Source organism: Eucalyptus grandis, chromosome 5 (assembly GCF_016545825.1).
Source record: "Eucalyptus grandis isolate ANBG69807.140 chromosome 5, ASM1654582v1, whole genome shotgun sequence".
Lineage (NCBI taxonomy): Eukaryota > Viridiplantae > Streptophyta > Magnoliopsida > Myrtales > Myrtaceae > Eucalyptus > Eucalyptus grandis.
In genome coordinates, this window is record NC_052616.1 from 6,422,139 (window position 1) to 6,449,176 (window position 27,038).

The following is a 27,038-nucleotide window of genomic DNA, read 5'->3' on the forward strand; positions in this document are numbered from 1 at the left end:
AGGAGAACTCCACTGACTTTGCCTCAAGAAGAAGTCTCCTCCAATTGGGGGGAAATGTAGGAAAGCAACTCCCGTCGCTTCCACGTTTTCCCAAACCGAACCGGCGAAATCCGACAAAGAACAGTTGAATTTCCGCCCCACGAGCCTGTCTGAACCGCAAAACTGGCCAAAGAATCTCTTCTTCTTCTTCTTCTTCCTTAATCTCCACTCCATCCCTTTTCAACTACCAAAAAAGTGGCACGTAATCGAAGGGAAAGAAAACAACAGCCAAGCTGCTTCCAAAGAAGAAGAGCGCCCTTTTTCCCTTTCTTCGCATGTCAGGGAGGGATCACCGGCGACATGCCGCGGCGGCCTCCGGCGGCCGGAGGAGGAGGCCGCCGCAGCCCTCGCCCCGCCGGGCTCACGCCGCTCGAAGGACTCCGTTCAAGCGGTCGGAGCCGGCGAGGAGGCTCCGGAGGTGCTATTCCGAGCCCGCGTTGTGGAGCAGCGCGGAAGATCTGGTCGGGGACGGCGGTGGCGGCCCCCCGGGGGATCTGAGGCAGAGCGCGAGCTCGAATGACGGGACTCTGTTCAGCCCCCTGAGCTGCACGGATGTGCTCGCCTCGTCTTATTCTTTGATGGGTAGCGCTTCTCCCGGCAGATTGGAGGTAAAAGCTGCGAACTTTTCCGTGCTGTTCTTGATTTTGAGCTGCATGTTCAGATTTTTGGGAGATGGCTCTTGATGGGTTTGGTGAATACTGTTGGGTTGTGTCGTTGGATCTGTTTGCTTTGACTTGTCTGGCTAATGGGGTTTGACTCTTTGGCTTCTCAAGCTCAATTTGTATAATGATCGATCATGTTCTGTTTTAACTGTCGAAGGGGATTAGCTGATTCCTTCAAGCAAAAGCAGGTGCTGGTATAGCTGATAATAGATGACATGCACCTATACATAGTAGCTAAATCAAACGTTTCCGTTCGCATGAACCAGTGATTGACCTATTTCTGGAATTTCTAGATGTGCTATCGAACCACAGACATAGACATTGCTGGCGTGTGATTCACTTGTTGCGTAGCGACTCAGGTAGATTGATCGTAGGTAAATGCATAAGATCGATTGCCAGCCTCAAGATCGAAAACTCGGGTAGCTTTAATTGATTACTGAGAGACAAATCTAGAAGCTGCAGAGGGGGATCTTTGGTTTCAGCTTTCTGATTTTTCTTAGTTATGGATCTGAAGTTGCTCGATCTGTATGTGCAGAATAAACTCTAAATCTTTTCGAAACTTTTGGGTGTGTGTATAGGGATACAATAAGGAAGCCAAGGTGGTGGTCAATGTGACAATCGAAGGGAGTCCGGGGCCTATCAGGATGATGGCCAAATTGGGTTCCAGTGTGGAGGACACAATCAAGCTCGTTATGAAGAAGTATAAGGAAGAAGGGCGAATGCCTAAGATTGATTGTGATCAGTTGACCGGCTTCGAGCTGCACCATTCCTATTTCAGCCTTCAGAGTAAGTTGAGAATCTCATTGTTCGGTACTTCCTATGGTGGCATGTAGGAGTTTTGGGAATCGGGTACCTTTATGATTCTGCTGGCACTAGTTGCGCAATTTGTGAAGTTCCTGGATATTCAGTGATGGTATGCTTGATCTATGACGAGAGTCAAGCCAACTAAATCAAAGTGCAGTCATGTTACGACTTTTGGAAAGTATTGAACAATAGGAATCTCAAATTAAGGCACATAGCAAACCAGTTGCCTTCGAAAGGAAAGATAGAGATCACACTTTCTTAGTCACTGCCTCTCGGGTTCTGCAGAATCTTTCAAAGTTCCTTTACTTTGCCGGTATTCTGTGAAAAAACCATATATATTTCGTGAAAAAGTTGGACCGTAATCGGTAAATCCACAGTGTGACACTGTGACGAATATCTTCTATGAGTCAGGGTCTCTGCTCAACTAGAAGAACATCTGGAATCTAATTTCGAATGTCGTGTGCTGTATAGGTCTGGATAAATCAGAGCTTCTTGGGGACGTGGGCAGCCGAAGCTTTTATCTGCGAAGAGCCGCTGCTGGTCTCAGTAACAACGGATTCTCGGCTTCTTTTGTGTCCGATAAAGCAGTACCAGTGAGGACCGTCTCTCCACCGAGCCCGCCTCCCATGTTCTTGTTCACAACTTTCATAGCTCGAAAGCTCGCGAAAATCATGAGGCGGGCTCATAAGCTCTGGCGAATCATCATCTGCTCACAACAAGACTAACCCTCGATGTGCTTCCAGGGTCGGGCGGCATAAATTTTTTTGCCTCATGCTGCTCTAACGGCTATCGTTCATTCGATTCGACCTCTCGTAATTCAGAGTTTTTACCAGCTCCTCAGATGGTGTCCTCTGGTTCAACTTGCGAGCGATGCCGTCTGGTTTGAGCGTTGATTCAGCGTATTGGGTATATACATAACAAGGTGGATGCATTCATTGCATCGTATAGCTAAAGCGTGTGAGAGTCCGCCGTATTTATTATGATGGTGGACGGGAGTGAAATGGTGGGGCGGGTTTTGCAGGGACTAAGTTAGATGAACTTCAATGTATTGTATTAATGTATATAATGTCTTTTCACGAGAGATGTGAAAAGAAATATTGGAAAAGGAGGAAACTTTATATTATGCTCCTGAACCGAGGAATTCTTTTTGTTACTTCTTTTTGGGTAACCTTGAGACAACCAAAGGAACATGAAAACCCACCAGAAATCCAAGTGAAGGAATGATACCATGAAAAATTCTAATTCGGTATATTAGTATAAATTTATTCAAAAGTAATTTTTTGATCACTAAAAATCTTAAATTCAGAGATAAATTTATTCAAAACTAACTTTTTGATAACTAAAAATCCCAAATATGCTAATTTGTAATAAATTTATCAATCTTTAGTTTTCGTTAATTTGGACTAATATTTCGATAAACCACTAACTAATATACTTGTGACAAACATAAGATGAAACTCCAAGTTAGTATATCCATTGACTACCGCATGTTATTTAATTCAGTAATTTAACAGTAAAATTTAATAGAAACTTAATGGAAGGTAAATTTATCACTAAGTCAATAGTTTGAGTTTTTAGTGGTTGATAAATTAATTCGAGTTAAATTTGTTAGGGGTGTACTAATCTAATGTTTTTCATGGTATTAAACCCTATTAATAAATTCTTAATTTATTTCATTTTAATAGTCAAAATGCATAATAAAAGTGATCAATGCAGTGCCGCCTCGATTTCAATCCTTGTCAAAGTCCACCGTATGGAATTTCCAATAGGTCGGTGGCCATTGTCTCCATTTATTTGGTTAGTGCGCCAAGGACAACTATTTCTTCGGTCGGTGCCCCTATCGCCGTTCTCTTATTTATCTATTTTGGGCAAAATCTCATATTCTCAATTCTCACTCGACGAGAAAAAAATGATATTTTTCCGGTTGCGTGAATTAGGGTATTGCATAACAATATACTTGACAAAGCTCGAAATTGATTTATAAAGTAATGGAACTAGGAGTAAACGATTTCAAGTTATATACAAATTCTACTTGGAACTTAAAATTTACTTGTTAAAATAGGTTTTTCATTTTTTTTTAACCCCATAACCTATCATGCACACCTTGGAGATTGGAAACTACTCCGTCACAAGTTTTAAGGTTGATTTTAGAGTTTATCTAGTTTCCATATGTATTATTAATCAAATAATTATAGTGAATCACCACTTTTAATGACCACCATAACTTATATTAAGTCTCTATCATAAATGGAAATTTAGACTAGTGGTTATATATTATATACTCATCATTAGACACTACGGAACACCACAAGATCCCGTGAAGATATAGATCAAGAAAAATACAAAAACTTGTTATAGGTTTAGGTTCTAATTCCAAGTTTCACCAACCTAAAACCAGCCTAAAATTTACATATTAATATAGGTTCTTCAATTTTTGAAATCTGAAACACCTCTACTTATCTTAAAACCTGAGATTGGACATACCCTCATCGCCCAATTCTAGGGGTGATCAGTTCCCGATTCGGTCCGGTTCCAAGGTGAAACCAAGAACCGGACCAGGAGAATCGGTTCCCAAAATTGGGAACCGTGGACCGGACCGTTTGGTCCTAGGACCGAGAACCGGACCGAACCATCGGTTCCGGTTCCGGTCCGGTCCGGTCCAATAGAATCGGTACTTTCTTTTTTCACTAAAAACGAACATTCACTAAAGAACGATTATGCTTCGGACCGATCAATCAAATTTAATTCACAAGCAATCTAATAAAACTACTCACACATGTTCTCACGTGCAAAATATTCAAACTTCACTTGCGTAAATATCAATCATAGTTTATGTGTTTGGCTTAATTTTAGGTGAACAATTTGATTAAAGGTTGTGTTTGGCTTAGGTTTTATAGACAATCTCTCTTCTATGCTTTGAATGTTTAGTTGATATGAGACTTTTTGAGGCTTGAAATATCTTGTCGTTTGCAAGTGAGGGGAGCAAGAGAGAGAGTGTGAGCACGAGAAACTCCTAGAGCGTTGTCCTACGATCAAGGGAAAGATGAGTACCCATCGGTCTAATTCAAAGAGCGGGAATGGTTACAGAGACAGATGAATCTACAAAAAGCATACTTATGGCAAGACCCATGATAGCATGGGAAGCTACAAAAGTCGTGGAAATGGAGAATATGCACGGGAGGGCAACCTTCACTCATCAATATCAACTAGAAATGCTCTCTTAGTCTCAAGCGGACAGATCACTCTTTTCTAAACATCTGAGAGTGACACCTACGTAAGATTTTAGTTGCTAGGACTTTGCAATTTACAAAGTATTGTCGATACAAGTAAATGAAAGAATAGCGAAAATGAAACTAACAAGTAAATTTTCTCTATAAATAAAAAGTAACAACAAGAGTTTTGGTGGTCTCTTGGCCACGTTGTTACCTCAATTGCAATAATAAGTTTCATATATAATATTCATATATTATATAAATATTATATATTATATGTGTTTATATAAATTATATATAAAAAAATTTGGTCCGGTCCGGTTTTGATTCCCACCTTGGAACTAGGAATCGGACCAACCGGCGCCGATTTCAAGATTAGGAACCGGGAACCGGACCGCCAACCGTGGGAACCGCCCAAAACCGGCCGGTTCGGTCCGGTCCGGTCGTCCCAGTTCAGACGGATTCTGTTGCACACCCCTAGCCAATTCTTCATTCCTAGGTTCTATTCTAAAGTCATACTCATTCCTAAATGGAATACGTTACAAAATCGGCTATATTCGAGCATCAATTTAAACTCCATCTGAACTTGATGGCTGTACTATCAATCCTACGAAAAAGTGCCGTCACGAGAGCAGCCGCGTATCCCGCCAAATTTCCACGAAGCTTCGCGCTGTCTCTCCATCCCCCATTAACGTCCAGAAAAAACACTCCCTCCCTGATCTCTTCTGCGCCTCAATCGCCATCTCGCTCCCTGACGCAATCTCTCTCGACAAAATAATAATCATGAATCTCCGCTCCCACCACCCGACCGCCCGCCGCCGCTCCGCCGCCCGCCCTCCCCCGGCCGCCATCGTCCGAGCGCCCTCCGCCTGGTCCCTCCAGACCTTCCCGCCCGAGAGCCACACCGACCTCGTCCGCCGCCGGGGCGGCCTCATCTCCGTCCCCCGGAGGCTCCTCCCGCCGCCCCCGCCGCCGCCTCCCCCGGCCTCCGCGGCGGGAGGGGGCCCGGCGAGGCTGCTGCTGAACGTGACGGTGGAGAGGAGCCTGGGGCCGGTGCATGTGGTGATGGCGCGGGAGAAGAGCGTGAGCGACCTGATAAGGGCGAGCGTGGAGGTGTACGCGAGGGAGAAGAGGCGGCCGCTGCTGAGAGGCGGCGGCGACCCTCGCTGCTTCGAGCTTCACTACTCCCCCTTCAGCTTGGAGTGTGAGTTCTCCACCAGCTTTGCATTTTTTTTTTTTTAATTCTTAAATTCCACGAAACTTGTCTGTGTTGTGCTGACTTGGAATTTCCTCAAACCAAAATCATATTAAAAAGAAAATCTTGACCTAGTATTGACGAAGTTCTCGGCTTGGAGGGCTTAATTATTATTATTTTTTTTTAAGTTTTCTATACTTAGTTTTGTCCTGTTTTGTGCATATTTAAAGCTTAAAAATTTGAACTTTAAGAAGATTGGTCGGCCATCTTTTTATTTTTTTATTTGACTAATAGTGTACTTTGCCGATAAGTTTAGACATTTCGATCATCATGATTCGATAGATCCACCATATATGATTCCATGACAATAAGAGATACAGACTTTCAATGATTATCTTCTTCTTAACAATCCTGTCCATAATTACTTTGCATAGGAGAAAACATGTCCTTATCACAGCCAATTAGGGATGAGCTTCGAGGTGAGTAAGTTCTAATCTTCTAAGTATGGAGCATAGAACCTATTATATTAAGATTGATTCTCAATTTTTAGAACTATAATATCGTGTAAATCCTGAACCAACCCTGTCAATATTTCCTTTTTCTGTTTCTTTTTTTTTCCTTGAAAGGATAACTTTAGTAAAACATTCCCCTATTTACGAGAGTCATAGGCAGCAATATAACGAGAATACAAGATGTAAGGTAAAACTAAAAAGGAGAGAATCAGGGTTTCTTGATTCAATTCTCCGGTTTAGTTCAATTCCACACTTAGTTACAAACCGATAATAGCTGGTTCCAAAATTTTGAAATCAGAAATCAAACCAAAATCAGTTGAGTAAGGTTGTTCTAGTCCGGTTTCAATATCTATCAACCGGTTCACCCCTACAGGCAAATCAAATCAAATCAAATCAAATCATCAAAATCCAATGGGCAAAAACCAACCTTTTTCTTGTGTATCGTGGTCTACAAAATTTGAATTTCTTGTGATGTGATATTTACATCTGTCTACCAAATTGATTCTCTATTTTACTCTACATTTGTACCCCCGGGAACTTGGATAGGCACTGAAATTGCACAAGGAATTGGCACTTTGCATTTGCATGCAGGTCTACGGCCAGAGGAGAAGCTGATCAGCTTGGGGTCCAGGAACTTCTTCCTCTGCAGCAAGCGCTCCACATCTTCCAATTCCTCTTGCTCTGGACAAGCCAGCATGGAGGCAAACTCCCCACTCCCACTCACCCATCTCATGGATTTCCTCCTGTAGATCAAGCCCTCCCCGGTTCAATAGATGGATGGAGAAATCATGTTAGTTGGGACGTGCCCAATGCGCGTGAGAGTCCAATGTGCCTGGAAGCGCGAATCGGGCGAATTACGTGGGAACAAACGGGATCGTGTATTGGGTTCATGTTTGTAAATTCTCAAGGTCGGGGGCTCCAAGAGGTCGGATGGATTTCTCTTATGGAAGCCATAATGTGTTTTTTTTCGGGATGATTGATGATATTGGCCATGAAAATCAAAGTCCTATGCTATCTAGTGTAAATATTTTCTTTTTCATACTTATTGCGTTACTCATGGCTAGATTATAAGTTGTAAATAAATCATGCTAAGACAGTTTCGAAAAGATAATCAAGAACCATAGGCAGTCATACTTATCGATATTTGGCCATTAGAAAGACTTTTTTTTCTTAATGTTTCTTGCTAAATGAAAGTCGAAAATTTGAAAAATGCAAAAAGTCAAAATAGAAATAGTCTAATGTAGTGGAGGAAAATACCAAAAGCATGCTTCTATTTTCATCCGAGTACTAAAAACACACCTCTGTTTTAACCGTAAGTTTGCCACCTCAGTCCAGCTGAAATTTACTCTCTTGTTTGAAAGACTCGAAAACTCTTGCCTCGCACCACTTTACAACTATTGACTCTAATTCATCCGGGGAGAAAGCCAAGAGGAGGTCCAGGAGAAATAAAAATCACGAAAATAAATGCACAAATACCCCTGAAGCAACAAATTTGTAGGTTCAGAAAGTAGAGAGAGATATTTTCTGTCATACAGCGAAAATTCAGATGTGCTTTTGATATTTTCTTGAAGAATTAAAAATAAATCAAGCCCCAAAAAAGAAAATTTCAAATAAGGGTATGAAGTATTATCATTTTTTCAAATGAGGACTTAAAGTAGATTTTATTCTAAATATGGACCTGAAGTGGTCATATTAGTTTCAAAGAAAAGCCTAAAGTAATTATGACTTTTTCAAATAAGGGCCTAGCCCTGTCGACTCGCTCACTCGCAAAAGATTCTGATTGATTAGGGATATTTTTATCCAACTACAATTTAAATTTAAATTAAATTAAAAATTTTAAAAAGGGGCAAAAACAGAGGTGGGAGGAAGCCCTCCCGCTTGTGGTCCCTACCCTATCATCGATGGAGCAAGCCCTCACCTTTGGTTGGCGCGGGTCGCTAGCCATTGCTGTTGCCCAAAATGAAGCGGCAGCGGCTCCTCCCTCTCGTGTGTTTTGCTTCTTCTTCTTTTTTTTTAATTTGGAAAAAACATAAAAAAAAAAAATAAATTAAAAAATTGAAAGATAAAATTGCTCTTCATCAAACGGTGAGTTCATGCCTTATTTGATATTAATATAACCATCCACAGGTGGTCTTCTAGAATGGCGAGCTTCTCCCCCTAACGCAAGAGGAGGAGTTCGATTTCCGGGCGTTGCAGGGTGACTTACCTGGTGACATGTGTGTGGTAGCTAGCACGTATTGCCCCCAGGGTTTATCCCCGTTACCCCGGCCTTTCTGGCTGTCCGTGTTGGTACGGTGCTCGGGTTCCCTGAGTCATATATATATATAGCCACTTCATACATTTATTTGAAATAAGGTTTATTTCAAGTTATTATTTAAAAAAATAAGGACACTATGTGCTCTTATTTAAAATAATATCATTTTCATGTTCTTATTTTAAAAAATGAGGTCACTTTCATGTCTTTCTTTGAATTATTACAAAAAATGAGGAAGAATTAAAAAAATGAGAAAGATAAAAACTCCAATTTCTTTCTTTTCCTGTTCCTTCTTGTCATTTGGGTTAAATGGTACAACTCCATTTCCATCTCCGTCCGAAGACAAGCCCCCCCTGGACTTCTTCCTCCGTGTACTCTCTCTCTCTCTCTCTCTCTCTCTCTTCTGCACCTCAATAGTCAAAAGTCAACTTCCCGAGCTCTCTCTCTCTCTCTCACTCTCTCTGCGGCTTCTGAGAATTCGGATTGACCTCGAGAGGAAGGAAGACGAGGCCAAGGGGGAGCTCGAGCGAGCAGTATCATTCATGGAGGATCTGTTCGGGTGGCTGGTCTCCTTCTTCGCCGTCGTCGCCCTCATCGTCGTCGTCATCTACCAGGTCAGCGCCCCCTGCCCCCTCCCCAACCCACCAAAACCCTAACGCCATCGGAGTTTTCCCACCTTTCTTGGAATCGGGTCGAAGTCGAATCGTGGTATGACGCTGCCGTTCGATTCGAAGTCGCGATTGACCTCTGCACTTTCCCCTCGCCTTTGAGCAGAACCGTATCTAGATAGAGTCCAAATTTGGTACGAAGCACCTCGGAGTGGATAAAAACTGTGTCGTTTTGCCCTCCGTTGGTTCTCCGCTGGTTTAGCTCTTTGGAGAGCGATCGGGCGTTGAGATTAGAATGGCAATCGATGGTAGATTGGAAGCAGATGACTTCGTGGGCTGCGTGTCGCGTCTGAATCCCTTTTCGATTAAATCAAAACGCCATCTTTCCTTCTCTACGATTGCCAAAAAGCTGTCTTTTTTTTTCCTTTCTTTTTTGCTTCATTGTGGAGGCTTTTGCTTCCCGAAGCAGCGTTTCGTTTTCCCTCTGTTTTTGTTTCCCGAGCTTTTGATTTTCACTTGAAATGGGATTCTCCATAAGAAGTGCCGCCGCTGATAAATAAAGGGCCAAAAAGCGATTTTTGTTTGATCTAAGAGTGATGCATTTCGGTCCGTGTCGTGGGCAGGCATAGGCCTTTGGTTTTCTTTATGGAGCCCTTTGAGTTTGCAGTTCAATGGGTTCGGTGTGGTTCCTAGAGCAACAGGTTGTTCGCTTCGTTTTCGAGTGCTTAACCACTTAGGGGGTTGTAATTATACACAAACTGCGAAGTGCGGCAGTCTTCTGCTGCTCTTACGATGAAATTCTGGTCTTTATGTATTCTTTGCTGGACTTTTTATGTTTACAAGTGATAAGGCCTAACCTCTCGAGGTCATTTGCAGCTCATGTGCTTGGCCGATCTGGAGTTCGATTACATAAACCCTTATGATTCTGCATCACGGATTAATGCAGTGATCTTACCGGAGTTTATCGGACAGGGAGTCTTGTTGCTGTTTTATGTCTTGACAAGACATTGGGTTATGGCCCTCTTGTGTGTGCCATACCTCTATTACAATGTGACGCTGTGAGTTCAGTTTCTTCCCCCTTTTATGGCATTACATTTTATATTTGAAGCCAAACTTGCTGTGCTTTCTGTGATTTGGATGATTCTCTTCTATGAAATGCTGACCGCCTGTAATGACATCCAACAAGGACAGCATTTTTAATCATGTATACTAGAAAGAGCTTTTTAATTTCCTGGAGGTTTGTAACATGTTTAATGACCTAACAGATGCTTGAATTGATGGCTCACACTACGTCATTGGGCCCAAGTTAATGATCCCTGAGACTCTTGCCCCACAGCTCAAAGTTGATTAGTCTGAGCATGATGATGCTCTTTGGCCGTCGTGCAAATGCAAATGCAAACCCTTTTTATGTCAGGACTTAAATAGACATGTCCTAGCTCTGACTTATCTGAATGATAGTTATAATTAAGATAGGCTGACCTCTTCTATTTACTGCATTTTTATTTAATGGCAAATACTACGTGAGAGCTTTAAATTATCATGAGGCAACTTTATTATCAGCTAGAACATCTAAATGCAAACTTGTGTGTAAATTAAGAATTGAAAACATCTTCTTGTCTGAGCTGATTGTTGATCATCTGTTTACCTTGCCAGTGAAGATATCTGCTCGTATTGACTCTGGTGATGACCAACTCTGATCTGTGACTGTTGTTAGGTACAATCAGAAAAAGCACTTGGTAGATGTTACTGAGATATACAACATGCTCAAGTGGGAAAAGAAGAAAAGGCTCTTTAAGCTGGGCTATCTAGTATTGTTGCTCTTCCTCTCCTTATTTTGGTATGCCAAAAGTGAAAGGCTGCTTGCTTATGAGACTATCACGTTTTTTAATTCCTTTGAAATCTTCAAGCCGTGGCCTGATGCTAAAACACAAATGTTCTTCCCAGGTTGATCTATAGCGCACTGGACGATCACGAAGAATGAGGATAGTCTCATGTGGAATTTTCACATGTTCACGTGATCTTCCAATAATGTTTGGGTTACGGGGAATCCTGATTTATATGCTTTGCTTTCATTATCTCGACTGATTGGGTATGAGGCAAGTTGCGCCTTTTCAGTCACTATCAGGTCCTCCTCCCATCTCTGTTTGGCTGTGCTGCTCTATGCTAAGGAATATTCTCTTCCCTGTTCCATCTCTGTCTTTGTGACGTTCCAAGCTCGAGCAGGGGTTACTCATGGAAGTCCTTTCTGCCGAGGGTTGTAACTTACATTAGATTAAGCATTTGTGCATTATTTATTCTGCAAAGAGCTTTCAATGTTGTTAGTTCTGGACCTACAAATTCCATGGGGAACAAGGACCTCACTTCTCATAATCACCATGACTGTACTTGACTCTCTTGTTGGGCAAGTTAGATGTGTTTGCCTCCATATTTGAATCGGGAAACATCAAATTGGGCAACGTTAGAGAAATCAACTCACCCGCGATTCTGTAATTTTACCACTAAGGCCCTGTTTGTTAACATTATTTATTTCTGTTTATAAACAAAATTTATGTTTTTTTTTTTGTTTGGGGAACAAAAAGAATGTAAATGCATTTGTTTGTATTTTATTTCAAATCTATTTTTTTGTTTTAGGAACACATTTGAAACAAAACAAAAAAAGAAAAACGTGTTTCTTGTTTCTGAAACAAAATTTAAGAACAAATTTTCTCTCTCCTCTCTTTTTCTTCTTTTTTTTCTTCTTTTCTTTTTTTTTTTTCTTTGGTCGGTCACCGGTCTCGGCCATGGCGACGGTTGTTGAGGGCGACCTCGCCGGAGTGTCGCCGGCCCCGGCAAGGCCGAGCGACGTGAGCGCCGGCCCCTAGCGAGGCTCGGCCTCACCGGCGTAGGGCAAGGCAAGCGAGTGGCGAGCTCGGGCTCGCCCAAATTTGACGAGCCCGAGCTTGCCCAAATCCGACGAGCCCAAGCTCACCTAGCCAAGGCGAGGCTTGGCCTTGTCAGCCGAGCTTCACCGTGGCCGGGCGAGGCCACCGCCCTCGTCGCCCGGTTGCCGGTCATGGCCGAGGCCGACCTGGCCAAAAGAAGAAAAATAAGAAAAATAAAAGAAAATTATTAAAAATTAAAAGAAACAAAAAGAACACAAATTTATCAAACGTGTTTTTATTCATTTTTATTCCCATAACAAGTTTACCAAACGAGTTTTTTTGTTAAAAATTGTTTCGAAATAAAAATTTTTTTTCATTTTCCTAGAACAATTTTTAAACAAAAATGTTACTAAACGCGCTCTAACTCGGCCCTATTTTGGGATGTGAGTGATAACCATCTTGTTTGTCTGTTTTTCTATTTTTTTGTTCTTGGAACAAATCTGAAAATGAAATCTATTTGATAATACAATTTCATTTTCAATTTTTGGAATAATTTTTAAGTCGAGAAATAGGTTTATAATAGAAATGAAAAGTAAGGGCGCGAATGATAACCATTCTAACAATAAATTGATTTTTGGAAGATAAATAGATTTTTTTATTTCTATTTCTAGATGAGTTTTTAGCAAAAATATCTATTTGATAATAACACAAAATTTCTATTTCAAAAATAGAAATTCGTTGATAATGATATAAAAAATTCTTTCGAACGGTGGTGGCGGCGTGGCGGCACCGGCGGCGGTGGCGTGGGGCAGCGGCGGCGACGGCGGCGATCGGCGGCGGGCGGGGCAACCGCGGCGGTTGGCAACCGATGGCGATGGCGGGGGCAACCGGCGGCGGCAGTGGCGACCGATGGCGGCGGTAATTGGACGATGGTTGGCGGCAATGAACGATGAGAATAATTTTTATTTCTCATTTATGTTAGAAAATAGAGAAGTAGAAAATTTTTACTTCTGATTTTTATTCCAAACCTATTTCTAGAACAAAAATCTATTTTAGGAATAAAAATAAAAAAATTTACCAAACAGATTTTTATTCCAAAAACAGGTTTGGAATAGAAAAATTGTTTCAAAGAAAGGTTTGTCATGCACCCCTTACTCACCCACCCACCGTCGTCGTTGCTTGCTGGCCACCTTTTGTCATTGCCTGTTGGCCACCTTTTGTCATTGCCATCCTTCATTGCCCATCGATGGCCACTATCCTCTACCATCGCCGTCAGCTAACCACCTCCTACTACTGCCCACCATCCTTCGCCCTCTATTGCCGCTGTCCCTAACCATCCTGCCAATACGCGGTCGATCCTTTGCCAATGGAACCACCTAGGGTTTTGGCAATGGATGCTACTCCACGATAGGTTGGGCGCGGTCTTTTGCCGCCATCCATCAATCATTCAGCGAGAGGAGAAATTTCGTGTCATTATTAAATAAATTTTTGTTTCGACAATAGAAATTTTTAATTATTATCAAACACGTATTTTTGCCAAGAAACTCGTCCTACAAATTTAAATAGAAAAATCTATTTCTAGTTAGAAATTGATTCCATAAACATAATGATTATAATTCACTCCGTTAATGTCCGCCCAAAATAAAAAGAAATGAAATCATTTTTATATTGCCCAGAGGAGAAATTTCGTGTCATTATCAAATAAATTTTTATTTGAGAAATACAAGAAAGCTAAAAATTTTTAAGGCGAGACTCATATTTCTCAGCGAGATTTCTCAAAGGCGAACTTGGGCAAGTCCTTAAACGGCTCCACCCTGAATCGGACATCCCAGGGTGCCCAGCTAACCCCCATTTACAGGGGGTTTAGCTAGGATTACGGGATAAAGTCCTCATTGGGCTTCCCCGCCAACCCCTCCAAAGGGAGGGGAGCCCATCTCAGATCCCGTGAAGCCCTTCTCCAAGATACCAGAAAGTAGGTTCGAGGAAATGAAAATGCCTATTTCTAGTTAGAAATTGATTCCATAAACATAATGGTTATAATTCACTCCGTTAATGTCTGAAAAGGAAATCATTTTTATATTGCCCAGTTGAGAAATACAGCTAAAAAATTTTCAGGCGAGACTCATATTTCTCGAAGGGACTTGAGCAGGCTTCTGTTATAGATTAGAGGTTTTCAAGCCCCACGAACCAAAAGAATATGCCGAGATAGCCAATGAGTTGGCCCGAAGAACGGTGAAGTTTGGAATCTTCTTGTATCTCCTAGAATATTCCAAGCATATAATGGAAATGGATTAGACTACGTTGGATCGCCCGTGTTCCTAATTATAATGGGATTAAATAAGATAAGGTATAAAATTCAAGGATTTTATCATATCTTATCATTATTATCAATTAATTAATGAATCATAATAATAAAGTTGAATATATTCACATCATATCATATACATTTTTTTTTGTATAAATGACATATCAACGTAAATAAACCTAAAAGTTTACAAACAGAAATAGTAAATATGCCTCATGACACTATTTAATTTATTTTTATGTTCTTATTTTTTCCCCTTCCATCATTCTCTAATAAAATTTTATTACATATAAATTGTACAAATATACCTAAATAAAAATATCTAAAATACGTAATATATTATATTTATGTATTGAATTTATAGTAAGAGAAAATTAAAATCAATATAAAATAAAAATAACATTACATTAAAAAACTAAATTTTTATGATTATTGTGAAATTCTTATATTGGAACTCAAATATTATTTATATTTAAATATACAATTTTCTAAGCTAATAATTTTTTTATTTGAAAAAATAACTTCAAATTATATTCATCTTTATCCTACCTCTTTCATGGAATAATTTTATCCGGTCCATAATTCTCTCATTTCTGATTTTATCTTGTCTTGAATAAGTACTAAAAGTAAAATAGGATGAATTTTACCATATTCTGAATTTTATTATGACCACCAAACGCATAATAAGAGGTTTTCAAACCCAATAGACCAGAAAAAAATAAGTCAAGATAGCCCATGTCTTGGCCTAAAAAACCATGAATTCTAGAAAAAGGTTTTTAAGAGACCCTATAATATTTCAAATATATAATGGAAACGTATACTTGTAAGGAGATTGAATTTCCATTGTTTATTCAAGAGGGATCAATGGCTGCAGAGAGAAGAATTCATGTATGAATAAGATGCTCTCCCTCATTTAAATCGTCTAAGGACTGTGCAATTCTTGTATTTTTTGAAAGCTCCTCTCTTTATTCACTTTCTACTATTCCCTTCCATGGTGAGAGCAATAATTCCTAAAATCAATGTAACTAGACATTTCAGTTTGAAGCGAATGCATCGGATCTATTTTCGTGACACAGCCACCATTTGAGATTAAGTACATGAATAGGAATGTCTAGATGGATTTAGACCAAGAAGAATAATCGCAACCCGACTCGAGACTCGGGTTTAGATTTAATTAAGTCCCCATCAAAACCACGGCAACACGCACCCATTTAAAAATATTGGCAATATATGAAATTTTTTTTTGGTAAAGTGACAATATATGAAATTAAACTCCTGAATTTCTAATAATTTTGGCGCATTTCAATACATTATCGTACATACCAAATATAACCATGAAAGAGAAGAAAGCACACTAAATTACTTTATAAGTGTAGTTTTTTTCCAAGTAGCATTACCAATGCACTTTTCAATTCCAATTTACTATGTACTATTTGCATTTTAAAAAAAAAATCTTTGATGTAAAATCATTGTATTTTTCCAAATACTTTCTCCAAATGTTGCACAATGTCTATCCCCTTCTTAACGTTGCTTAAATTGTTACCTCAAATGTCAAAAGAAAAACAAAATTATTTCTCCTATTAAAGGAAAATTATCCAAAAATTCTTAAATTTATTGTATGATGGCCAATTTAATCTTAAATTTTTTAATTGTGTTAAATTACTTTTAAACCTACAGTACGATTATCAATTCAGTTCTAAACATTTTGATAATTTGCTAGTTTAGTTCTTAATTTTTTAATGAATTACTAATATAGTCCTTCTGTCTAATTTTAATTGAAAATCGCTAATGTGGCGATCCAGTTAATGCCGATCGTCTTACATAGTGTGGCTAGCTTAGTCTATAAACTATATGAAAATATTTAATATAGTCTATGAACTTGAATCGGTGGAAGGACAATATTGTACATTGGAACAGAGTTCAAGGACAATTTGTATCATCTTCTCTTATAAAAATTATATGATTGTTGACGTTTATGAATAAATTGATAAATCATTAAAAGGTTTAAGATTAAAGTGACACAATTAAAAAATTTAAAACTGAATTGGCCGCCGTACAATTTGTAAGACTTTTTGAACCATTCTCCCATCTTTTTAATCTCGAGTGGCAATGTTCGGGCCGGTTCTTCTCCACTCTAAGCCCATGACCAGACGCCAAAAGGCTCAAAAACCAATCCGAGTTGGGCCCACTCGCAGGGAGAGCTCAAGAACATCACGTGCGCGCCGCGTGATAAAAACAGAGCCAAGGAAACCCTAGAACCCTAGATCGCGCCGCACCGTAGAAAATCCCCCCCTCCTTCCTCCCTTCCTCGAGGTCTCTCCGCGCGCCGTCGGCGATCTCCATACCCCGTTCGCCGTTAAATTCTGCAGATTCGTACCTCCGCAACAAAACGATGTCCGCCGGCGAGCTCGCCTGCACCTACGCCGTCCTGATCCTCCACGACGACGGCATCCCAGTCACCGTAAGACTCTCTCTCCCTCCCTCTCTCGCGGTCTGTGAATAGTGAACTTGCGCGTGTCGCTTGCTGGTTTGGTTTTTGATCGACTGTGCGGCGACTTGGGAACAGGCGGAGAAGATCGCTGCTCTGGTCAAGTCGGCGAACGTCAGCGTCGAGTCGTACTGGCCGGGCCTGTTCGCCAAGCTGGCCGAGAAGAGGAACGTCGGAGACCTCATCACGAACGTCGGGTCCGGCGGTGGGGCCGCTGCCGTGGCCGTCGCCGCGCCCGCCGGTGGGGCCGCTCCCGCCGCCGCCGCCCCGGCCGCCGAGGAGAAGAAGGTAAAGTTCCCTCCTTTGCTGTCGGTTCCTTGATTCGCACTAGGGTAGCTATCAGTAATATATGGCCTTGTCTGTTGATGAATTTGACCGTCTATTCTCGAAGACAACAACATAGCTGCTGTCTGTGCATGTTTTCGCGGAAAAATAAATAATTTAAAAAAATATATTTTCCTAAAAATATCACTCGTATCACTTAACAAAATAACTAAACAAATTTCTTTTCATCATCCATAAAAATATTTAGATTGAATTATTGAAGATAATGAATTTTTTTTATTTTATAGATTAACTATTTTAAGCAATACAGGCAACCATTTTCAGAAAAGTGTTTTTTTTGGACACGGAACTAAAGTTTAGAATGATTGGAGCTGATCCAGAATCAAGTGCTTTTCTATAAATATTGGACCTTATTCAGTGAAATGTGGGTGTGAAGTATAGTTTTTATGCCTCGTGTAGGAGCCTAATTATGGTTGTGTCTCTTTTCCATATGCGCCGAGTGCATGATTAGTTGATTTCTTATCGTGTAAGATTTGCAAGATCCTTGAATAGAAGATTATGATATCATGTAGCATTAATTGTGGAGTGTAGATGTGACATTCTTCACTAGTTATCGTGCTGGTAAGTTTGGTCCGAATCTCATGCTGTTGCATATTCTTGTTCTGTGTTCAGGAGGAACCGAAGGAAGAGAGCGATGATGACATGGGATTTTCCTTGTTTGATTAGGAGCATTTTGGTCTGTTAGAAATTCCACTGGAGTTATCTCTTGCTTTCGAATTTTGTTCATGTCTTACAAAGTTCGTCACAGTTTTCTGCTCCTTAGATGCCATTGCAGCTTCGGTTATATATCAGATATGTGGAATTACACTGCATTTTAGCTCTAAGCACTTTGGTTTAACATAGGAATAAATCCACAACCCATTTTTGTTTTTCAAATCAAATGTATGCTGAGATTGACGTTCGATAAGTATAAATGTCTGTTGATTAGCAAATTCGGATCAAAGTGCTGCGACCCATATATAGAATAATTGAATCTCTACCATTAGATAAAAGAAATGACTCTTGTATAAATAAGGAGCCCATTATCTCTCTCTGTGGTTCGAAAGAAAGGAAATTATATTTATTTCTTAAAAAGATACATAAGAAGTAACTAGTTTTCATGACGGATCAAATTGAAACAGAACAAGAATATTGAAGCCAAATCCAGAAAACAATGAACAAAGTTAAGCAACATCAATGAACATAGTTAAGCAACATACTCGTTTAAAAAGGACGAATCTGTTAAGCAATCACTGGATCTTGTGTTTTTGTCAAAACTCCTCCAATAACTGTGGAACGATTTATTAAGCAAAATGATTGATGGCCGATCATTGAATCTCGTATTTTTGTTAGTGATGAGCACATTGGAAACTCTTCCAATGAGTCAATTACGGCGGGATTAACTTGAATATAAATCAATTATTTTTAATATTACAGTTTATTTGGAGCAGAATTTCATTTTTCATGCGTAACCTTCCTTATATATAACTTTAAAAACAAAATGTATTATTTTCAAAATTTTGTAAAAAAAATACAAAAAGGTGAAGACTTTGGATTCTGTGCATTAAATAAATAGATAAATAAATAAATAAAAACAAGAAGCGTTTGATTTTACGTAAAGAAGAGACCATCGGCGAAGAGAAGAGTCAGCCTCCAGCATCACCTCCCACTTTCAGAAAATTCTACAGACGGTTTACTTCCATTCCCTTTTGCTTTTACTCGCTCCCTTTAAGAGAGATTTTACCAAGGAGATCTCACACCTGCTGATTTGTTAATGTTCTGTTCATCATATTTGATCCCACCATATTGACCACCGGTCGGAGACACGCCGCGAATTCCCTGCGTAAATCGGTTGATAAGAGGTGCCTTGATGGTTGATTTTTCTTTAATTAGTAGTTGATCATTGAATGTCGTGTATTTATTAATAATGATCACAAGCTGCAAACTCCTTCATCAATATTTACGACTTTGCCAGTTGACAATACTCTTTTTTAGGCTTGGCTTCCTCTACACCAGTACAAAAACAACCATAATAAGGCAGAGGCAATTAACTTACACACGAATAAGGCGGAGGGTAATCGAATCCCAAAAAAATATATATTAAACTCTTAAATTTAAATTGGGAGAGAATTGCATTCGGATCTAAATTAGATGGGAAGAGTTCAAACTCTCAAATTAAGAACTAAATCGAGAGAACAAACTCTCAAATCTAACTTGGGAAAAATTAAAAAAAAAAAAAAGCACGAAAAGAACAATAAAACACAAACAAAATCAACAAAAAAAAAGGGAGGGGAGGGCGAGACTAGCTCAAACCCTCTCGTTTTGAAAAGACATGGAGAGAAAAAGAGAAGGGGGAGAGAAAAGACTTTTCGACAATTGCATCATTTAATGATGAAATCATACGGCCAGATATAAATTAATTATTTTTCATATTACAGTTTTTTGGAGTAGAATGTCATTTTTCATGTGTAATCTTTTTTTATATATATAGCTTTATAAATGAAGTCCTTAAAAGGCTTCATCTCGGTTCAGTCTGAATGTTGAGATGTCTAAGATGCAAAACACCTAGAGTGTATTTGCCCCTCCTAAGAAAGATAAATATACAGAGAGGCTTGGAGAGTATTGGACACTAGCTAGGCGAGACGACCTCAACATGGGAGTGTTGGTGCTTGCTAAGGTTACCCTGTGATCAAAGATTAGCTCATATCCTCGCATTAAAGTTGAAGAAGACACAGAGAGAAAATAGAGAAATAGAGAGAGAAATGATTTTTCAACAATCGCATCATTCAACGATGAAATAGTAAGATGAGATTACCTTGAACATAAATCAAATATTTTACATGTGTAACTTTTCTTATTTTTATATAAAACTTTAACAGAATTTATTTTTCTTGTGTAACTTTTCTTATATATATATCTTTAAAAACAGAAAAGTATTATTTTCAAATTTTGTAAAAAAAAAAGGAAAAAGGTCAAGATTTTAGAATCTGAGCGTTAAAATAAATAAATAAATAAAAAAACACAAGAAGTTTTGATTTGCGCAAAGAAGAAACTATCGGCAAAGAGAAAAGTCAGGTCATCAACCATCGCCTCCACTTTCAGAAAATTCTACAGAAGGTTTCTTCCCTTCCTTTTGCCTTTACTCGCTCCCATTGGAGATTTGCCTAAGGTGATATCGCATCTGCTGATTTGTTAATATTCTGTTCTTCTATATGAGATATTGACCATGCGCAGCGAATTCCCCGTTTAATTCCCTTTACTTCCGTCCTTTTTTTTTCAGTTGATAACAAAGGTGCATTGATGGGTGATTTTTTTTTATATCTTGGTGTTGAAATGAAGGTTGCTGTGTGTTCTAAATTAAGATTCTTGAACTCGATTGATAATGAAAACGAGTTTTATATTTCTGCACTGTTTTACTTTGATCGGATGAAGCTAAAAAAGAGGGCCTTTTTGTATTCGTACTCATTTCAAAATCAGTGTTTCTGGGTGGATCTTTAGTAGAAACTGTGTTTTTGCGTCTATGATCGATGTATTGGTTTGCTGGCTGGTTAACTTGAATGGGGGTCTTTTGGTATCTGGGTTTTCTTTGTTCCTGGCATGGTCCTGCGCACTGGGTGTTTGATCGATTGCTTCAAAGAACTTATTATCTTGCAGTCTGCCTATTCCGCTCGAGCTTTTTTCCATGATAATTTTTGCCATTTATATGTGACATAGAAATTCAACTTCCGGGCCGCCATTGATGGGTGATGTTGGATATTTTTATCCTCTTTGAGTCCAAGGGAGTCATGAGTGCACCCCGCCATGGAATGTAGCAACCTATTTTCTGCATTAAGTGTTTTTGGGACTCGATGGTAATGTGTCTGTGATTTGATCCTACATGGCTACCGTTTGCTATTCAATCAGTCAAGAATGTAGCAAGTCAGATTCAAATCTTCCAAATATTGTGTACCATCTAGAACAGAAGTCTTTTGGTTTTAGTGTTGTCTATATAAATGGTACCTTATTGTATTTCTCTCATCTCACTGTCATTTGGTTTTCTGTTTACAGTTTGATGCTCAAGTTGGCTGATACATAATGGTTAATGCTACAAAGGGACTTTTCATTTCATGGTAATTCCTTGTTTTCTTTCGCTGGAGGATTGCTTTTAATTGCTTGAATCCGTTGTGGATCTTTCTGCCTTGTTGATGGTTCCATCACAGATCTTATCTGGTCGAGTGTCAGCATGTATTATGCTGCGATCTCCTTGAGAAATCATTGTGTTTGGTTTTGAAATAAGTTGTCTTTTCTTTTAGAATTCTCGCGAGGACATCCCTGAAGGGTTATTTGGAACATTAATTTATTCTTTCAAAACAGAACAAAGTGCGACTATGTTATTCTTTATAATGTGCATCTTTCTTTTCGTTTGATACTTACATCAACAAAAGAAATAACATACATCTTCGTTCAGCGACATTCCTATGGCGCAGTTCATCATCAACTTTAATGCTTCTCTGCCGGCATCACAGAAGTTCATCATACACGTTTTGGACAACACTCACTTGTTCGTGCAGCCTCACATGGCCGACATGTTAAGGAATGCCATTGCAGAATTCAGGGAACAAAACTCCTATGAGAAGCCAACTTGATGACTTCTTTCCATTCTATACATTTCTCGGCCAGATGATTACAATGAGGGAGACTTGGCCTACCTTTTTGTGTAACGTCAGTAAAATTACATTTTGCGGCTGGACATGGCAGAGACACAAGAGCTTTTCGTCTGAATGTAAAATGCTCGTGTCTAGTTTCTATATTTCGAAACGGGCAAAATTTGCCGCAAACGCTTGGATTGACTTTACGTAATGAGTCTCCCTTCGGCATTGACAAAACCAATTCCTCCATTCCTTATGTCAAGAGCTTCATTCCGATTCGATTAGCACGATCAAGTCCTCACACCCATATGACCGGTGATGTTATGGAACTCGGATCTAATGCTGTGTACTCCTAGCTTAAGCGACGCCGGACGACCGATCTTCCCCGTCATCTGGTATGGTGGCTCACCAGCTCAATCGTCCCCAGATGCTTATTTGCTTTTGCATCATCAAGTTCACATGCTCAAGGTCATCGTGAGAAGTAACCTTTGGCCACACGAGGTTCCATTGGCCATGTATGTGCATATATGAGTCATTTAAGAAAGACTTGAGGGAAGAAGATATGAATTTCGTAAAGAGTTATGTGCCTGGAATTTCATCGTCTTTACACGCTGCTTTCCTTCTTGTGAGAAAGGGGAGCAGATACTGACACGAAATAATTTCTTTTTAGACTATTGAAATCATGTGCTTCACTAGCCCATATAATCCATGCCAAAGATTGCACTGCAAGTAAGGAACTTAGCGTTTTAGGCAAATTGGCGTGAGTCATAAAATCTACACATTCGTTTTATGCTTGAGTGAAAAATCAAATGTTATTTTTCGTAAAAAGCACTATAATATCTAAATTCCATAAATTATAGGAAGTTATACAAAAATATATGACATGGAACATATATATTATCAAAATTTCATGTATTACCGAGCAAGAAAAATCAAAATGCGTCTATTTGAAATAAGAAGAAAATAAAAAGTAAGAAACCATCCGGACAAACAAAATAAACTCTAAAAGCAAAAGAGGAATAAAAACCGTAATTTTCCCCCAAAAAAGAAAAAAGAAGGAGAAGAAGAAGAAGAAAATAAACAGTGCGCAACATATTTCCGAGGTTTATTCTCTCTCATCGGTCCTTCCTGCTTCATCTTCTTGACCCAGAAATAGGACAGCGCCACTCTCTCTCTCTCTCTCTCTCTCTCTCTCTTCCCCTCTGCACGACAGTAATGGCGGTCTCTCTCCACGCGCAGCCGGGACTGCACCGACCCTCTCTCAGGTCATTCGAGCGCTTTGCTTTCCTGCCCAGGACGACCCGCCTTGGCTGAATTTCTCAATCTTGTTTTTCAGTTTGATTTTTTTTGAGCTGGCGGAAGCTGATGTGAATATCGGGTTGCGAATTTTGCAGCTGCACCACCAAGCTCTATTCGGGCCTAAAGCTTCAATCTTCGAGTCCGTCTTTCGCTCTTATGCCACCCGGTTGTTCATAAAATCGGTGCTTTTCTCGTGTTGATTCGGGGTGGTGGTTTGGGTTTCTTTTGCAGGTCTCGCGACTGTGAAGCCCAACGTGTCCGCGGAGTTTTATGGGAAAGTTCATAAGAGCCTCCACTGCAGGTAAATTTTGTTTTTTTTTTTTTTTGTTTTTTTAAATTTTATTTTATTGAATTGATGGTGGTAATCTTTGTTTTTCTTAGTGGTTCTGTGGGAATTGTTGTGGTCCTTTGTTGGTCTGGGAGGCATTCTCTTGGAAACGTACTGGTTTGAAGCTCCTCCATGGTGTTTAATCGCAACATGGTAGTTTGGAAATTGGGTTCGAAAGTTTAAAGCTTGTCTGTTCAATTTGTTGATTAGGAGAAAATAATGTAATTTTGCAAAAAGAGAGCAGTAGGAGAGAGGATGCTGCTAACTTGTTATTTATCAGGTCGATTTTGTCTTTGCCGAAGCAAAATATTTTATGCCCTGCCCCTGTGAAATATGTTGGTAGCATTCGACTTCATGATACTCTTTACTCGCTGGATGATTGTAGTTCAGGAACCAAATTTCACAGACTGCATGGGTTTTGTCATCTGTCACCTGCGTTGTTCGTATTAAGTATTATCGAATATCTTATATTTTATGGAATTCCTTTTTTGCTTTAATCGGAGTGAAGGTATAAGATCCTGGGTTTCTTGCTGAAACTTCTACTCTTAAGTTGTAATGGTTGTCTGCTGGTATACCTTGTTCATTCTATTACCTGGTCAAAGACACCAATGGCATTATTTATTGGACAAATTGCCAGTATTCTTTGAAATGTACAGAGAGTGGCTGTACGTTAACGAAATGCTGCTGTAGTTTCAAGAATTTTCATCTTGCTTGTTTTAGTTTATTGTGTAATATGCATTTTATGTCTACTATGTTTTCTGTGTGCAGGACTAGCAATCCTAGGCCAGCACAAGGTAGAGTAAGAATGATGCCGATAGGGACGCCAAGAGTACCATATAGAGTTCCTGGTGAAGGAACTTGGCAGTGGGTGGATTTGTGGAATGCCCTAGTAAGTCATCTTACTAATATCTGAGTTGAACCGCTAGCTTGAGTTGCCCTATAACATGCTTACCCACATTGATTGTGCTATTCATATCCTTCCACGGTTCCACTGTTCTCCTTTGTCTCCTATAGTGTTATATTGACCATCAATATATTGGGCGGTATTTGGTCATGTCCTTTGACATGTGCTTTGTTGACCAAAAGGTTTATTCGCACTTTCTGTGTGTAATCTACATTTATATACCCTTTCCTTATTAAAGGGACTGTCATATGGAGGACTCACTTAACTGATGGATGCAGTACCGGGAGCGGGTCATCTTCATTGGGCAGCATATTGATGAGGAGTTCAGTAACCAAATATTGGCAACTATGTTATACCTTGACAGTGTTGATGATTCCAAGAGGCTTTATCTTTATATCAATGGTCCGGGTGGAGATGTGAGTTCTACATGCATGCGGTTTTCCTAATTCTCTGGAATTGTGTACTTTATCTTATTTTAACTGGGGGAAAACTGCAGTTTTGAGCTTTTAGATTTCTCATTTTGCAGCTTACACCAAGCTTGGCTATTTACGACACGATGCAGAGTTTGAAGAGTCCTGTTGGCACTCATTGTGTCGGCTATGCCTACAATCTGGCAGGTTTTCTCTTGGCAGCTGGTGAAAAGGTACCGTCATATTCACTAAAAATGTGCTGGATGAATGCAGTAGCATTAGCACAATCCTTTAGTTGAATATAACAAAAATGTTGCCAATGCCTTGACTTTAGATAGCATGGTGAAGGTAATTCACACGACATGTGTAAGCACTCTTAAGTTGACATCCACTATTGAAAAGCTTAGAGTAAGGAAGTCCACTTCCCTGTCAAATGGGCTCATGAACCTAATCCATATCCCTAAACGAAACAATACGAGCATCAGACACTAGCAATTGGTTAAGTTTGCTCTGTGTATGGAATTGGTTGATGTGGAAAAGTGAATGGATTGAAGTAAGAGAATTTAATAGAGGAAGCATGTCGGTTATTTGATATGAGCTGAACATAATTGTTAAGAGGAAGTTTAATTTCTGTACCGTTAATGATCCATTAGCCCTTGTCAGAAGAACTGAATTTACCACCAAAAAAAAAAAAAAAAGAAGAAGAAGAAAAGAAAAAAAGAAATAGGACCACATGAAGTTGACCCCATGAAGTACAGTTTGGGCCCTCCAGGGGTTATGTTTAAGGTAACGATAGAACTCATCTGCTCAGTATTCGAGTATCCTTTTGAACCTGGTGTAGATGGCTTTTGCAATATATTTTGGTTCATATGTCATACCTGAAGCTTGGACCTTGTTATGGTTTATTTAACTTGTTCTTTGTTTGATAATTGACTGCATAAAGTAATTAGATGCCTGGTACCAGAAGCTCTCTTTGGCATATTCATTCTTATATTTTGCTCCTGTTAATAGGGTAATCGCTTTGCAATGCCACTTTCAAGAGTTGCATTGCAGTCGCCTGCTGGTGCTGCTCGTGGACAGGTATAGCCTCATGCTAGCATGCAGTTAAACTTTCTGAGGATATTTTGCATGGCAATCTTAAGTGCATGAGAATATCTTTGCAGGCTGATGACATTCGTAATGAAGCAGATGAGCTTCTCAGAATCAGAGATTATCTTTTCAGTGAGTTGGCTAAGAAAACAGGCCAGCCTATTGAAAAGGTGAGTGCCCTAAACTGAACTCCAAATTTAGTTTTGTTAAAAAGAAAAGAATTGCCTATTTGCACGATTGATTTTATAGTATAAAATGATCAGTGTTAGGCTAGTTTGCGGCAGCTGCTTGTAAACTTTTGAATATGCTCAGCCACCGAAAGAAGAAAAAAAAAAGGCAGGCTTTGATATGAGTTCTTTATGTCTTTCCTCCATATCTTTGGTTGAAAAGGCAATCTTCTTTACTTCTGGAAGCTTTTGATATACTTTTTCTTTTTTAAAGAAAAAAAAGAGAGAGAGAGATGAACATATATCTTGATGTTTTGGCTCCATATCTTTGATTAAAATGGCAAACTGCTTCACTCCCAGAAAAGCAGTGCTCTTTTTTTTCTTGGAAAGAATTGTTTAGATATTCATGAGTCCTTTTCTGAAAAATGTGCAGGTTAACAAAGACTTGAGTAGAATGAAACGCTTCAATGCTCAAGAAGCACTTGAATACGGGCTTATTGATAAGATTGTCCGGCCACCTCGTATCAAAGCCGATGCACCACGTAAAGATAATGGAGCAGGTCTTGGTTAGTGTAATTCCCTTCTCTGTTGGCTGCCAGAAGTATTTTCACTTTTTGCAATTATTTTTCTTTTTGAGGTCATAAGTTGTTTGAGAAAGGGCTATTTAGCTGGGAATAACCTTGTGTAAAGATCCTTTTGCCTTTGTAATGCTTTATAGTCAGTGACATCCCAATATAATCTTCTGCTGAATAGAGAAGTTTAAAAGAGAATGAATATACTTCAATTAGCAGCTGCAAAGACGCTCGGTACTTACTTTGAACTCATGACCGATGCAATACCCTGCAGCTAGAGTGGCCAAGGGAAGGATTTCATACATTTAGCTTTTACTTACACGCTCCTTGCAGTTATTCTCCTTGAACCTCTCTACACACCATCGTTCATCAACCAT

General features: G+C 39.5%; 6 protein-coding genes across 6 annotated transcripts; all 6 read left to right on the plus strand.

Moving 5' to 3' along the window:
• On the plus strand, window positions 1-2,658 carry LOC104443732 (uncharacterized protein At4g22758). Its single transcript, XM_010057244.3, has 3 exons — window positions 1-647; window positions 1,280-1,487; window positions 1,977-2,658. The coding sequence occupies exons 1-3, from the start codon at window positions 315-317 to the stop codon at window positions 2,228-2,230; spliced, it is 795 nt and encodes a 264-aa protein (XP_010055546.2). The 5' UTR covers window positions 1-314; the 3' UTR covers window positions 2,231-2,658.
• A 2,820-nt stretch (window positions 2,659-5,478) lies between these two features.
• Window positions 5,479-7,481, plus strand: LOC104443733 (uncharacterized protein At4g22758). The gene is made up of 2 exons (XM_010057245.3): window positions 5,479-5,921; window positions 7,016-7,481. Exons 1-2 carry the CDS (start codon window positions 5,501-5,503, stop codon window positions 7,171-7,173), a joined length of 579 nt encoding a protein of 192 aa, XP_010055547.2. The 5' UTR covers window positions 5,479-5,500; the 3' UTR covers window positions 7,174-7,481.
• A 1,519-nt stretch (window positions 7,482-9,000) lies between these two features.
• On the plus strand, window positions 9,001-11,742 carry LOC104443734 (protein cornichon homolog 4). Its single transcript, XM_010057246.3, has 4 exons — window positions 9,001-9,292; window positions 10,163-10,344; window positions 11,001-11,123; window positions 11,231-11,742. Exons 1-4 carry the CDS (start codon window positions 9,221-9,223, stop codon window positions 11,265-11,267), a joined length of 414 nt encoding a protein of 137 aa, XP_010055548.1. The 5' UTR covers window positions 9,001-9,220; the 3' UTR covers window positions 11,268-11,742.
• A 4,959-nt stretch (window positions 11,743-16,701) lies between these two features.
• On the plus strand, window positions 16,702-18,186 carry LOC104443735 (60S acidic ribosomal protein P1). The gene is made up of 3 exons (XM_010057248.3): window positions 16,702-16,913; window positions 17,019-17,228; window positions 17,898-18,186. Exons 1-3 carry the CDS (start codon window positions 16,845-16,847, stop codon window positions 17,949-17,951), a joined length of 333 nt encoding a protein of 110 aa, XP_010055550.1. The 5' UTR covers window positions 16,702-16,844; the 3' UTR covers window positions 17,952-18,186.
• Window positions 18,187-20,333: 2,147 nt separating this feature from the next.
• Window positions 20,334-22,133, plus strand: LOC104443736 (general transcription and DNA repair factor IIH subunit TFB5). Its single transcript, XM_010057249.3, has 3 exons — window positions 20,334-20,381; window positions 21,312-21,373; window positions 21,712-22,133. The coding sequence occupies exons 2-3, from the start codon at window positions 21,339-21,341 to the stop codon at window positions 21,887-21,889; spliced, it is 213 nt and encodes a 70-aa protein (XP_010055551.1). The 5' UTR covers window positions 20,334-20,381; window positions 21,312-21,338; the 3' UTR covers window positions 21,890-22,133.
• Window positions 22,134-22,963: 830 nt separating this feature from the next.
• On the plus strand, window positions 22,964-26,980 carry LOC104443737 (ATP-dependent Clp protease proteolytic subunit-related protein 2, chloroplastic). Its single transcript, XM_010057252.3, has 9 exons — window positions 22,964-23,157; window positions 23,287-23,330; window positions 23,423-23,492; window positions 24,288-24,408; window positions 24,702-24,839; window positions 24,950-25,066; window positions 25,845-25,913; window positions 25,997-26,092; window positions 26,523-26,980. The coding sequence occupies exons 1-9, from the start codon at window positions 23,108-23,110 to the stop codon at window positions 26,658-26,660; spliced, it is 843 nt and encodes a 280-aa protein (XP_010055554.1). The 5' UTR covers window positions 22,964-23,107; the 3' UTR covers window positions 26,661-26,980.
• Window positions 26,981-27,038: the final 58 nt, after the last annotated feature.

What these genes read in the sequence shown, in the direction of transcription:
- LOC104443732 (XM_010057244.3), top strand. Translation starts at nt 315, where the DNA reads ATGTCAGGGAGGGATCACCGGCGACATGCCGCGGCGGCCTCCGGCGGC. An exon ending in CTTCTCCCGGCAGATTGGAG is followed by an intron (nt 648 to 1,279) that starts GTAAAAGCTGCG and finishes GTGTGTGTATAG; the next exon opens with GGATACAATAAGGAAGCCAA. An exon ending in TTCCTATTTCAGCCTTCAGA is followed by an intron (nt 1,488 to 1,976) that starts GTAAGTTGAGAA and finishes TGTGCTGTATAG; the next exon opens with GTCTGGATAAATCAGAGCTT.
- LOC104443733 (XM_010057245.3), top strand. Translation starts at nt 5,501, where the DNA reads ATGAATCTCCGCTCCCACCACCCGACCGCCCGCCGCCGCTCCGCCGCC. An exon ending in CTCCCCCTTCAGCTTGGAGT is followed by an intron (nt 5,922 to 7,015) that starts GTGAGTTCTCCA and finishes ATTTGCATGCAG; the next exon opens with GTCTACGGCCAGAGGAGAAG.
- LOC104443734 (XM_010057246.3), top strand. Translation starts at nt 9,221, where the DNA reads ATGGAGGATCTGTTCGGGTGGCTGGTCTCCTTCTTCGCCGTCGTCGCC. An exon ending in TCGTCGTCGTCATCTACCAG is followed by an intron (nt 9,293 to 10,162) that starts GTCAGCGCCCCC and finishes GGTCATTTGCAG; the next exon opens with CTCATGTGCTTGGCCGATCT. An exon ending in CTCTTCCTCTCCTTATTTTG is followed by an intron (nt 11,124 to 11,230) that starts GTATGCCAAAAG and finishes TGTTCTTCCCAG; the next exon opens with GTTGATCTATAGCGCACTGG.
- LOC104443735 (XM_010057248.3), top strand. Translation starts at nt 16,845, where the DNA reads ATGTCCGCCGGCGAGCTCGCCTGCACCTACGCCGTCCTGATCCTCCAC. An exon ending in ACGACGGCATCCCAGTCACC is followed by an intron (nt 16,914 to 17,018) that starts GTAAGACTCTCT and finishes ACTTGGGAACAG; the next exon opens with GCGGAGAAGATCGCTGCTCT. An exon ending in CGGCCGCCGAGGAGAAGAAG is followed by an intron (nt 17,229 to 17,897) that starts GTAAAGTTCCCT and finishes TTCTGTGTTCAG; the next exon opens with GAGGAACCGAAGGAAGAGAG.
- LOC104443736 (XM_010057249.3), top strand. Translation starts at nt 21,339, where the DNA reads ATGGTTAATGCTACAAAGGGACTTTTCATTTCATG. An exon ending in AAGGGACTTTTCATTTCATG is followed by an intron (nt 21,374 to 21,711) that starts GTAATTCCTTGT and finishes ATCTTCGTTCAG; the next exon opens with CGACATTCCTATGGCGCAGT.
- LOC104443737 (XM_010057252.3), top strand. Translation starts at nt 23,108, where the DNA reads ATGGCGGTCTCTCTCCACGCGCAGCCGGGACTGCACCGACCCTCTCTC. An exon ending in TGGATTTGTGGAATGCCCTA is followed by an intron (nt 24,409 to 24,701) that starts GTAAGTCATCTT and finishes TGATGGATGCAG; the next exon opens with TACCGGGAGCGGGTCATCTT. An exon ending in TCTTGGCAGCTGGTGAAAAG is followed by an intron (nt 25,067 to 25,844) that starts GTACCGTCATAT and finishes TCCTGTTAATAG; the next exon opens with GGTAATCGCTTTGCAATGCC.